The sequence below is a fragment of the Anabrus simplex genome, chromosome 2 (assembly GCF_040414725.1).
Source record: "Anabrus simplex isolate iqAnaSimp1 chromosome 2, ASM4041472v1, whole genome shotgun sequence".
NCBI lineage: Eukaryota > Metazoa > Arthropoda > Insecta > Orthoptera > Tettigoniidae > Anabrus > Anabrus simplex.
In genome coordinates this window covers 911,247,692-911,261,003 of record NC_090266.1, presented here as the reverse complement: position 1 = coordinate 911,261,003, position 13,312 = coordinate 911,247,692, and the positions used below count along the sequence as shown (strand labels likewise).

Here is a 13,312-nt window from a genome sequence, read left to right as displayed (position 1 = left end):
AATAGGTTGAGTTAAAATAAATTTCTTATATTATTATAAATTAAATTTCCCACTTCCTTGAAATCGTTTAAGAAAAGACTAGGTAAACATCTGATAGGGAATCCACCACATGGGTGACAGCCCTAAATGCAGATCAGTGGTGATTGATTGATTGATTGATTGATGACAGATGCTATCATCACTCACCTGTCAATGGAGCCTGCATGCATTTTGGTTAGCTGCACCTTCTTCAGTATGGATTTGTGAATTCTCATAGCAGCAATAATATTTATAAAGACAGCAGCTGACAGAAGCACCAACTGTCAACAATAACGTGAAATATATACTATGCAAGTTTGATTAAACAATAGTAAAAAGATCACTTTCATAGAGTTCTTACCTCAAAATTGTCTTGTGTCCAAATGTCCAAATAAGCTGACATATCTGTCTTGATTATAAGCCATGGCAGGAAATGTATAGCCATCCACACTATTAGAGAGCCAACATTTAGCACTGAACAACTGCCTCTGATTACAACCAACAAGAGCACAATGAGTGGTATAATTGTGATATATTGCTTGTAGGAGAATATGTTCATGAAGTATACTACGAGGATTTCAGAATCCCTATTATCAACTTTGAGCCAAGTTGCCAAGCCCAAGCAGACTGCTAATGTAAGGCATAGCATATGGCAGAAGACAGGCCATGTTGATGAAATGTGCTTCTGTGGAGCCTTCTGAAAATAAGTACAAATAAATGACTAGATTTAGTCTATTATTATATTTCCTTAAAAGTTGGTGAAATGAAATATAAGAAATTATTGCCTTTAATTCCTCTTATAAATATTAAGCACACTATTCTCTTTTTTACAAGGTGTTCCCAAACATGTGGAAGTAATCAAGGGGTGGATATTACACCTCAAAACAACACAGAAAGTCCAAATGAGCACATGCCCTACAGTTGATTGTCTATAGGTTACAGATATTCAAACTTCATACAGGTAGTATTGGTAACAGCTTTACTTGGCACATCCCATGTCGAATAGCTGTCGCCATGTTGGTGTATCAGCAGGAATACTGCATTCTAATACAAGAAGTCCTCGAAATGTCACACACATATAAAGCTTCCAGGCAATTCCATGTATTCAATGGCAACCTTGTTCCACATGCTGGCGAAGTACTGCCATGTCCTGAACAGTATGTCTGACTCCAAATTTAATCCTAAATACGAACTATCCCCCATTTCAGCTAACAACTAACAACAACTAAAACAGGTTTGTAAAATATTGACTATACGGCACATGTTCATTGGGACTGTATATCTGCAACATGGAGGTACTGAGTGACAAATATGCAAATATATACGAGAGCTGGAAGAATGTATTTCAGTATTTGTTTCACTTGCTTGTTTTTTTAATGAAAAGCTTTGTAAGCGTGTTCTATACAATAATAACGACAACAGTATTTTTTGACATTTAATACCTACTTCCCAAATTTTAATGTTTTCTTTCATTTGTTTTGGAATTATATTGGACTTTGTGTCTTTCAACTCAAACTGGCTAAGTCACTTATTGTGTGTAGGAGACAGTGTTCTGCACCAAAAAAAAAAAAAAGTGCAGAAAATATAGTAAACATGTCAAAACCACAACTTTGTAAAAATTAGACACAATGTCATTTACCTCCAGAGAGCAGGTATATTTCCATATTCCAGCAAATTTCATCAATATTAAGAAATTAAATGAAAATATTACCTTTTATGCATAATCTGTTAAACACACATTTCTGAAGTTTTGATAATGCTACTGAAATGTAGGTAATGGAAAGTAACAAACAAGTGACATTCGAGAAACAAGTGACAATGAAGTCATACACAGAAAGCTAGGAACATAAACACATAATAGGATAAACACAATGACAGGTCTGTGTAGAAAGAGGGAGCAACAGAAAGAGAGGAAAACACAAACATGAAAACACTAAAGGCTAAAGACAATTTTTACATCTTCATACACAGTCATCTTCAAACTGATTGGCATACTTTCATCAATCCCAATTCTTCTACACTAGAGGTGCTCAGTTGGGCACCCTTTGAGGCTAGCCCAGTGCGGTCGGGCTGACGTGACGTAAATGCGGGCAGCTTACGTAGCAAGCATACGTCACAGTGAAGCAAGAGAGCGAACGCAATTTGCAAGGAAGGGAACAGTGAAGTTCGATTGTCATTATGAAGTTCTACTCCTAATAATAAGAATGTAATTGGCTTTACGTCCCACTAACAACTTTTTGGTTTACGGAGATGCCGAAGTGCCAGAATTTTGTCCAGCAGTTCTTTTGCGTGCCAGTAAATTTACCGACACGAGACTGACGTATTTGAGCACCTTCAAATACCATGGGACTGAGCCAGGATCGAACCTGCCAAGTTGGGGTCAGAAGGACAGCGCCTCAACCGTCTGAGCCACTCAGCCTGGCAGCTCTACTCAGCAAAATGCTGAATGGGGTACAGTATGTACGAAAACTAAGCTATAATTGCAAGAAAACAAACCTTTCCAAGATATTCTGTTTTGATTATACTGCGCTCGATATAAACAGTCAGCTTTATTTTCCTATATTTATACATTCAAAGAAAACTAACACATAATTTTAGTGTTACAATTTACAAAGGTCAGTATTTCTTAAAAAGTAAAATTCCTATTATTCATCAGCAAAAAGTAATATATTTACATAATTCAACAAGTTTTCTGTTTGATTTTGCACAGTGTTGTAGCATAGTTTGAATTTCCCTGTTCACTGAATTTGAAAACAGTATTTAAAACTTATTGGGCATCCGATGATAATAACTAGCCTCTAAATGGCAAGGGAGTTTCATCACGAGTGGGGACATAGATATTTACTATCCACGATTAAAGTAGAACAACAATGAAAATATATCTACCAACTACTAGATGTTTAAATAAATAACTTGACCGATGTTATTCCCAGTAAGCATGATTGGCTTGTTGGTGAGTTTGTCAGATAATTTAAACCCAAGCAACCACAAGCCACAGTTTATCCACCTTAACTCTGTATTATGTTAGTAATGCTTCTAAAGAACCTCTTAAAATATAATAGTGAAAACTGCAATTCATTACGTACATTACAAAAATATTTGAGGTTGTAGGACTCTTTATTGTACCCGGTCACAATACATAAACTGCAGTGAACATAAATAGCTTATTTCTTACAACGTAAAATGAAAATGACATGGATTTCTGTCCTCTTTCTTTAATTATTTTTTGCCTCCATTTCAAACTCGTGCATCGTTGCAATGATCGAGAATGACTGAGAAAACGTCGCCCAACCTTCACGGCCTGCCTACGGGACGAAACGCCCAGCGTGAGCACCTCTGTTCTACATCCATTTATTCTAAGTCCCTGATGAGCTTGTTTCTACTTTCCAGCTCCATCAGGAGGGTGGGATTCAAAATTCATTGAGAGGTCATTTTGACAAATTTTCAGTCTTGATGTGGGTAGTGTAGGATAAGAAAAAACTTAGGAAAAGGGAAGACACAAAGATAAATACAGATGGCAAAAGACTAGGAACACAGGACAAACAATGAAGGAGAAAAGGAGCCCAACAGGTCATTATAAGAAATGTGAAAGAAACAAACTAGTGACCAACAAAGTCAGTTATAGAAAGACTAACTGTAGTACCAGTTGTTGACGTGATGATCAATTAACACGTGCATGATGACATTTTGGTGGCATGAGAAGACGAATACAGATTATATTACAGGTATTGCCTGCCAATGTCTGTTTTGCCATCAATCTAGCAGCTTCTGTATTTGCATAGCAAATCATTCTTTGGGGGTATTCTGGCACCACTGGTGGACAACTGCATGAAGTTCTTCATTGGTGGTGAACTTCTCACACCACATGACCCCTTTCATTGTGTTGAATAGGTCATAGTCGCTAGGAGCCAGATCTGGCTAATATGGGGAATTTGGCAGCTCAGTAAACCATAGTTCACACATGGTGGTAATGGTGTGGCGACTAGCATGTGGCTGTGCATTGTCATGTTGGAGCAGAAATCTACGACCCCATTTTCCGTGGCAGTATTGTTGAATTCATTGGCGGGGTTGGTGTAGCGAACTGCAGTGTCCATCACTTTTGAGGATCGTATGGGTAGGAAGTCAATCCAACAGCAGTACCCCTTCCTGATTCCAGAACACAGTCACCATTTGTTTCTACACGAATAGTCCCGGGTGTGTCTTCTTGGGATGAGGGCTCCCAGTATGCTTTCACTCCATAGCAAAGCAAAGTCACCTCCGTACAGGCCATGAAGGCCCTTGGAGAAGTGGAAGGTAAAGGCTTCCACCATTGTTAACCTCGGCACGTGATGGGGTAGAGTGGTTAGCTCTATGTCCGGCTGCGTTAGCCCCCAGGAATTAACCTGGTACTCATTTTTGGTGTAGGCCGAGTGAACCTCAGGGCCATATGTACCTCCGGAAGTGGAAATCTCGTTTCTTAAATTTTACGACTTCCTGACGGGGATTCAAACCCATGTCCTTCCAGGCGAACCGAGCACGCCTTTACCGCCTCGGCCAGGCAGCCCCTTTTCCACTCCATAGAATTGCGTTTTTTTCTAGAGTCTCATGGAAGAACCATGACTCGTCGACAGTGACCAGACACTCAAAGATCTCTGCTGGATCTGCACTGTAATGTTGCACCAACTGTTGGCATATCTCCACATGCTTCAGCTCCTGCGCAATGGTGAGGGAATGTGGCACACATCTTCTTCATCTGCAAATCACCATAGACGATGGTGTGGAGGTTTCCCCATGATAGACCTGTTGCCTTCTCTAGCTTTTTTTAAAATTTTTTTTTTGTTAAGAAGGAAGCCATACTTTCCAGTGTCGACTTGGTTACATGTAACTTAAAAGCTTTACCAGTCTGTCAAACACGTAAGTTAGGTAAATATAAATATTACACTATAACATACCTGTAAAAGTCACATTATTAAACAAGGAATAAAAGTGCACACTATTACACAAAGAATGACATGTTTCGTTCTTGAAAGAACATCATCAAATTCTATCAAGTCACACTCAAATATTTAGAATATTTATGTTTATTTCTGTTTAATACTTAGGAACTTGAAATATGGAACTTATCTTAATGATGTCCTCCTTTTGCTCTACTCCAACACTTACTGTGAGTTTTTTGGAAACAGTTTCTCCGTCACTGGCGTGGGTCCAAAATGACTGCAGTCTGTTAACCTACTTTCGCCACGTCATGCCCCTCTCCGTGGCTACGTCAATCACACGCAGTTTTTTATTCTTATTTTTAGCGCTTCCTTCAGTATTGTTGTTATTTTTATTTTATTTTGGGATAGTCTAATGAGCTTTTTAAAATGGGATGGTTAGTTTTCCTTTAATTTTCCATTATGTAATTTATGTTTACATGAACGGCTTTCATGGAACTATATTCTTAGTTTTATAATTAAGGGATAGTCTAACAAGCTTTTTAACGGACTGTTTAGTTTTCCTTTAACTTTCCATTATGTCATTTAAGTTTACGTGAACGGCTTCCATGGTAGTATATTCATATTCTTTATTATTATTATTATTATTTTTCTTCTTCTTGTAAGATGTTATTTTTAGTGATGAGTGATAATCTATTTAAATACTGTCTCGAGTAGTGACGAAGGTACACAAGTTCAGAGAACTTATTACAGATAAGAATATCCTAACCCACATTCCAGACTCTTTTTTTTTTTTTTTTTACAATTCGCTTTACGTCGCACCGACACAGAAAGGTCTTATGGCGATGATGTGATAGGAAAGAGCTAGGAGTGAGAAGGAAGCGGCCGTGGCCTTAATTAAGGTACAGTCCCAGCATTTGCCTGGTGTGAAATTGGGAAACCACGGAAAACCATCTTCAGGACTGCCGACATTGGAGTTTGAACCCACTATCTCCCGAATGCTAAATACTGGCCGCTTTCCAGATCTTTAAGTCAGAGATAACCTCCTGTGGGATTCATTAAGTGCTAATGTAAAAAGTATAATTTTGTCCGGACGTTAATTAGATAGGGTGAATAGAGGGGAATTTTAAAAAAATTGTATGTTCATTCAGGTTAGTTTCGTTATCATTTTTGGCAATGTAAATTTCAATTACTTCTTTTACATTCAAGGATTTACTTTTATTCTTGATGTGCAAGATGTTTAATCTGTGCTGATGTCTGTGAAATGGTGTGAACTGTCATATATGTGCTCTCTGAAGGCTGAATGTCTATTGTATCTTACCGTGTTTCTGTGTTCTTTGTATCTTTTGTAGAAATTGCGTCTTGTTTGGTCTATATATGTAGCATTGCAGTTAAGATTCCTGGCACTTGATCTCAAGTTCAGACAACTTAGCACAGATAAGAATATCCTAACCCACTTGAACTCACGTAGCGGTTACAGTGTTGATTATGTTGCAGAATCGGAATTGATAACAGTAAATTACCTTCTGAGAAACAAGACGAAATTAGATATGAAATAAGGAAAAAACTGCAGAATTCGTTCATAGAAAAACATGTGGAAAAACCCAACATCCCAACTACACACATCATCATCATCATCATCATCATCATCATCGTTGACCAATTCCAGTTTCTCAGGTGTGGTATACGAGCCCCTTCCATTTTGTTCTGTCCATGAACCATTCTTCGTTCACAATCTGCTCCCAATCCTGACCTCTCTCCTCTACATCCTTCATGAAGTCTGTCCATTTTTCTCTAGGTCTGCCCACTGGTCTCTTTCCCTTGATTTCTCTTTCATATTCCCTTCTTGCAGACCTGTTGGCGTTCATTCTTTTCACACGACCAAACCACTTCAGTCTTGCCTTTTGGATCTTCTGGAGTAACGAGTCTTCTAGTCCTACGTCTTCTCTGACTTTTTCATTCCTGATTTTATCCCTCCTGGTCTTCTGGATCATTGTGCAAAGGAACTACATTTCTGCTGCTTGGAGTTTCGAGTTGTCCTTTCTTGTTAATGTAGCGGTTTCCAGGCTGTATGTGAGGATAGGGGTGTAGTATGATTTATACAGTGTCATCTTGGTTTTGAGTGATACTTACTTATCCCATAGTAGCTGTCTTACTTGAAGGTAAAAATGTATTGCTTTGCTGATTTGACTATTTACTTCATATTTAGCTAAGTTATCCTTGGACATTATACTACCCAAGTACTTAAATTCTGTGACACTGTCCAGCTTAGTGCCATTTAGCATGATTTCAGGCTGATTGTCACCCTTCTGTATCTTCAACACCACCATTTTAGCCTTGTTGATGTTCAATCCATATCTCTCAAACTCCTGACTCCACCCCTGCAGTCTCTCTTCTACATCTTTCTCTGGGTTACCCCAAATTACTACATCATCTGCAAATGCAAATGCTTGTTGCCCCTTTTTTTTAATATGGTACCCATTACAATGATAAATAATAGGGGCGACAAAGCACTATCTTGTTGTACTCCCCTTTTTGTCTCAAACTAGTCTGACAGTCCAGAACCGACATGTACACAGCTTCTGGTTTTCTCATAAAGCATCTTAACTTTTGAAATTGACTGTCTCGAACTTCGAGCTTTCTCAGGCACTACCAAATAAGCTCCCTTGGTATGCTGTCATAGGCCTTTTCGATGTTAAGGAACAGTAGATATAAAGGCTTCTCCTTTTCCCAATGTTTTTCCATCTGCATCCTGACAGCAAATATAAGATCTGTTGTTGATCTTTCAGGCCTAAAGCCATATTGTTCCTCTTCTAAAAGTGGTTCTACAATTTCTCGTAGTCTATTCTCCATAATTTTTTCCAGAATTTTTAGTTCATGAGAGAGTAGTGTGTTATAATGGTAGTTGGTACAATTCCATCTGCTGCCTTTCTTGAATATAGGTACAATTATACCTTTCTTCCAGTCTTCTGGGATGGTATTTTTCTGCCATACTACATTTAGGAGTCTACATAGACAATGGATTGCTGGGGTTCCTCCTGCTCTTAACATGTCCACACTGAACTCATCTATTCCTGCAGCTTTCCCTTTCTTCATACTTTCAAGGCTCTTCTCTATCTCCAGCCATGTGATTGGTGGCTCCATATTTTTACTGGGCTCTTCATTTTTTCCAGATTCTTCTCTGTTTTGAATTACATTTGATGTCTCTCCATTCACCAGCTTGTCAAAGAAGGTCTTGAATTCTCTCCTGAATCCATCTTCCTCTCATACTATTATCCACTGTCCTGCTCTATTACCTTGATGTCTTCTAGGTTATTTCGCTTGTTTTTAATTACTCTCTAAAGAAGTTTCTTGTTTCCTCTGCTGTCCTCTTCCAACTTTTCCACAAACTCATTCCTTTTTTCTCTTTCTCTTCTCTTACTATCCTCTTAGCTTTAAGTTTTTTTGCCCTGTACAGTTCCTGTAGTTTAGTTGTTTCTTGGCCACCTGGATCTTGAGGATCTCTTTGCTTTTCTTTGTCTATTGTCGCGGCCACCAAATTAGGTGGGTCAGATAAATTATGCTGTTGCCAAGATTATGTAGCAATTGGAGAAGAAATGCCTAACTGAACACATCATTTCGCAGCGCGAGGCATGTTGTTCTCTCTCCAGCTCCTGATGTTACTTTATACAATGTTTCAAAACAAATTATACTACATGCTTCAGAAAAGACTACTGATTTCAGTGGTATAACTATTTTCCATATAAACCACTTTAAATAATTATTAAACCTGGAATGGTATGATGTAATTTTTACGAAACGTAACACAAATTTGATTGCATAGAACAAGTTTCTGCACGGACTTTTCCGGCCCTCCCAATGTCTTTCCCCACTCAACTCACAAGGTCAGTGCACGTGCAACCGTCGTGCTGGAAGCTCTTGTTTTAGAGCTTTTGACGTCAGTTTGTGAATGTTACGATATCATACCGATGGTGTAACTATTTTGCATAGTGTTGTGTTTCAATTTAAGTTTAATTGTTAGATCTAATATTCGTCGTTGTTGTTGACTTAGTGTGTTGAAAATTAGTACCATAGGCTATATTAAGTATATCTTTTTATTTGTTTTTGTCGAGTTTTACGCTGTTTTTTAGACTACTAGTTTTTATAAAATGTCTTTGTCACCATCGGAGATTGACAAACTTTTAAATGGTGATAGTTTTGATACCGATGAAGATGAAGGAGATAGCGGAAGTGAGTCAGAAAATAACATTTTAGCACACTCGACTATATACCTTCAACCTCAGATGAATCCTCAGATGATGAATTTCGTGAACAATTGAAGAGAAAACGTCGTGGTCATTCATCAAATGAAAAGAATTCAATGTACACATCAGGAGTGGTTGGCCCACACAGCACTACTACACAAGTTCCTGACACCCTTCGTCCCTCTGGTAGTTGTGGGACAAAATTGGTTACAACTCTATCTGATGAATCAAGACCTGATAGTAGTAATACTACTGCTGCTACTACTACTATTACTGGTTCTTCAGGATCTGCAAGCTCGACTCCACAACGAACGAAAAAAATAATCAAAGGAAAAAACGGTTATTCCTGGACTGAAAATCCTCCAACCGTAAGTACAATAAATACCCCTAGAAATATTGTGAATATCCGATGGATAGTTCAAGCCTCCAAGAAATAAATGACACTGCTGCACTCAAACTACTGTAACTCGAAAATTATTCAAGATATCAACCTCAAACTTGAAACATATACTCAATACGTTGCTTAGTAGTCTGTATGGTATGATACCTTTCAAAGCAATACCGTTTGTGGCGCCTTTTAATACCCTTTCTAAGCAAAGTGTACTATGAATGCCCAGTTTGCGTCATTCGTGTACTCATTGTTTTCAAGTATGCAAGGATTTCTCCTTTTAGCTACTCCTTGTTTAGTTCTAGCCGTTAATCATTAGAAATATCTAATTCGCTGTCACTCGGTACCTATTATAACCTGTCCGTCCATAATTAATCAAAATTATTGGCAGCTGTCGGCGGACCACTTAAATATAATTGTTCCGGCCTAGCTATGGCTAGACCACCTAGTTGCTCGCTACCACTTCCTAGGACAGAAAGCAGCACCCTTCAGCACCCAGCCGGAAGTGGTGTGGATGGAAGGGGATGAGAGACTGTTATGCTTGGGTGCCTCGTGCGAGAGGAGATGAGAACATGTGACTGACTGTTCTCGAGGGCATCTGCCCATCAATACTCAGTATTATGTATTTATAATGTGTTATATAAGTGTCTTAAATGTAATAAATGTTATTATTTAATCAAGTGAGTGAGTTACGTTCAAAACATGGTCCAATTACCGGGCCGGATTATCTACACCATGAGGACCTCATGAAAGCAGCGTGGCGTGTAGAATGGACGACTAGTTTCAACAGTCACGTGGAAATACTTGGAAGTTCACTAATGACATCATCTGGCAGTCCCAGGTTCGATGTTCCAGCACCAGAGGTAAACTAAACTGAGAAGGCAGGTCAGTACTATTCATTTAAGGCTCTCCCTTTCTCCTTGTTATTGTCTTACCCCCTCCATCATGGAATCCTCAACAAGGCAAAAGCTTCTTAAGCAGAGGTCGCGATTTAAAGCGCAACTTACCCGCTCGGAAACCTTCGTTGAGAATTTCATCGCTCAACAACATTCGAATTCGCATGAAATTAAACTGCGATACGAAGACATGAGTGCATTAATGTCGAAGTTTGATGACGTGCAGTCAGAATTAGAATTAGGAGACGTTGAAAACGAGCAAGCTCATGATCACGCGCGTGCCGAATTCGAAACCAAATACTACAAGGTAAAGGGCGAAATGAGTAAAATAATAGCGAACCTTGAAGAGTCATCACGCGACACGGTAGATTCAGGAAGAACTCAGGTCAGCAGTGTCGCGAGTTTAAAGTTACCGGCTATTAACATTCCACATTTCGATGGAAAATACGAAAACTGGCTCTCATTCGCAGACAGTTTTCAAGTTATGATTCATAACAACAATAATCTGCCAAGTGTCCAGAAATTTCACTACTTAGCATCTGTTCTCAAGGGCCCAGCCAGCCAATTAATTCAAAATTTACCCATCACAGAGGCAAATTATGAGGTAGCGTGGAAAATGTTGAAGGACAGATTTGAGAACAAGAAACTAATAGCAGCTACTCATGTTAAGGCACTCTTAACTTTAAAATCAGTCTCCAGTGAAACAGCCACAGAACTGTTAAGGTACTCTAACACTTTTAATAGTCATTTGAATGCACTCAAGGCCCTAGAACTTAACATTCCATTGCATGAAGTTATTTTGACTCAACTGTATGCTCAAGGACTTGATGCTTGTACTAGACGAGACTGGGAATTATCACAAGCAGACACTCGGGTTCCATCACTTGATGACTTGCTGTCATTTGTTGAGCATAAACGGCAAGCTCTGGAGAACTTCCCTAGCTCACAGCACACTGCACCATCGCACAGACAACAAGCTGACAGAAATAAGCCTAAACCTCAAGGGGATACTCAACCACGTTACACTTACACCACTACCAGTCTCATAAAGTGTCCCTGCTGTCATGGTAATCACCCGATATTTAAATGTGAAGAGTTTGCAGCTCTCAGTTTGGAAGATAGACAAAGAAGGGTTAAGGAAATGGACTTATGTTTTAACTGTTTGCGTACACAGCATTCTGCCAAACAGTGCAAATCACGTGGCTGTAAATTATGTAGTAGGAAGCATCACACCTCATTACATAATCCATCAGGTAGAGAGGGAGGTACAGCCCATCAAACTGCATCCAACTCCTCTCACACATACTGCAATACAAAAGACCCTGTAGGGGTTCTGCTGTCCACTTCCATGGTCAAGGTACTAGATTGTAGGGGGCAAATGCAGGTCTGCCGGGCACTTCTTGACAGTGGCAGCCAGGTTAATCTTTGCACTGAAAGTCTAGCACAGCGATTAGGCCTTAAGAAAATGAAGAATCCCATACCAATCAGCGGCATAAATGATTCCATTTCTCAATCAAGGTACAGTGTTCAGTTAGAATTGCAATCCACTGTAAGTAACTTCACTGTGAGTATGACTTGCTCTGTCTTTCCACGTATCACAGGTAACATGCCCAGTAGTTACATTCAGCATGAGCATTGGAACTTGCCCACTGATTTGAAGCTCGCTGACCCCAAGTTCTTCCAGCCAGGTGACATTGAATTGTTAATAGGCGCAGAACATTTCTTTTCATTACTAAAACCTCGGCGCAGAACTCGATCACCAGATTATCCTATCCTTCAAGACACTGAACTAGGATGGATTATTGCTGGACACTACCATCGTAGGGAAGAGAAAAATTCTACTCTAACTACATGTTTCTTGAAGTCAGAGGACAGGTTAGACACCCAACTACAACGGTTCTGGGAAATAGAAGAGCTTACGTCACGAGTCATGACAAGAGAAGAGAGAGCCACAGAAAAACATTTTACAGAGAATACTACTAGGGATGCTACAGGTAGATTCATAGTTCGCTTACCCCTCAAGCAGAAACCTGAGGTTCTGGGAAACTCCTTCAATCATGCCATGTCAAGACTAACTCAATTAGAATGGCGTTTCAGCAGGCAGCCCTCACTTAAGCACGAGTACTCTAACTTTCTTCACGAGTATGAGGCGATGGGGCATATGGTTAAGGTGGATACATCTACTCAGTCAGGGAATGAAGATGGAAGCTATTATCTACCCCATCATCCAGTTTTTAAGCTTAGTAGCTCGACTACCAAAACTAGGGTAGTATTTGATGCATCTTCTAAAACTTCTAACAACATTTCATTGAATGACATATTAATGGTTGGAACGACAATACAACAGGATCTTTACTCTATCATTCTAAGATTCAGAATGCATACCTTTGCCTTCACCGCAGATATTGCTAAAATGTATCGGCAAGTCATGGTTCATGCAGATGATAGGAAACTTCAGCGAATTATCTGGAGGGAATCACCTAGGGACCCACCCTCTCACTATGAACTGACAACTGTAACATATGGTACAGCATCAGCACCCTTCCTAGCTACCAGATGCCTGCAGCAACTTGCTGAAGATGAAGAATCGAGGTTCCCCAGAGCAGCACAAGTTGTTCGCAGAGATTTTTATGTTGATGATTTATTAAGCGGCTGTGACGATATCCAGGATGCTCTTCAGTTGCAGTCTGAAATTATTAATTTACTAGAGAGTGGAGGATTTCACCTCAGAAAATGGTGTTCAAACCACCCAGCATTACTAGAAGCAATTTCAGAAGAGGACAGGGAAACCCAGCTGCCTTTAAGTCTTGATGAAGGCACTAGCGTGAAATCTTTAGGCCCATTATGGCATCC

General features: G+C 39.4%; 1 protein-coding gene across 4 annotated transcripts in view; it reads right to left on the bottom strand.

The window, feature by feature from the left end:
- The window catches only part of LOC136863185 (uncharacterized), a 185,985-nt gene that overhangs the window by 58,977 nt on the left and 113,696 nt on the right, over positions 1 to 13,312 (bottom strand). For all 4 annotated transcript variants that reach the window (XM_067139541.2, XM_067139542.2, XM_067139543.2 and 1 more), the window contains 2 exons: positions 380 to 715; positions 187 to 299 (listed from right to left, as the gene is read on the bottom strand). In XM_067139541.2, the coding sequence (XP_066995642.2) occupies positions 187 to 299; positions 380 to 715 (449 nt within the window). The remainder of the gene's footprint in view (positions 1 to 186; positions 300 to 379; positions 716 to 13,312) is intronic.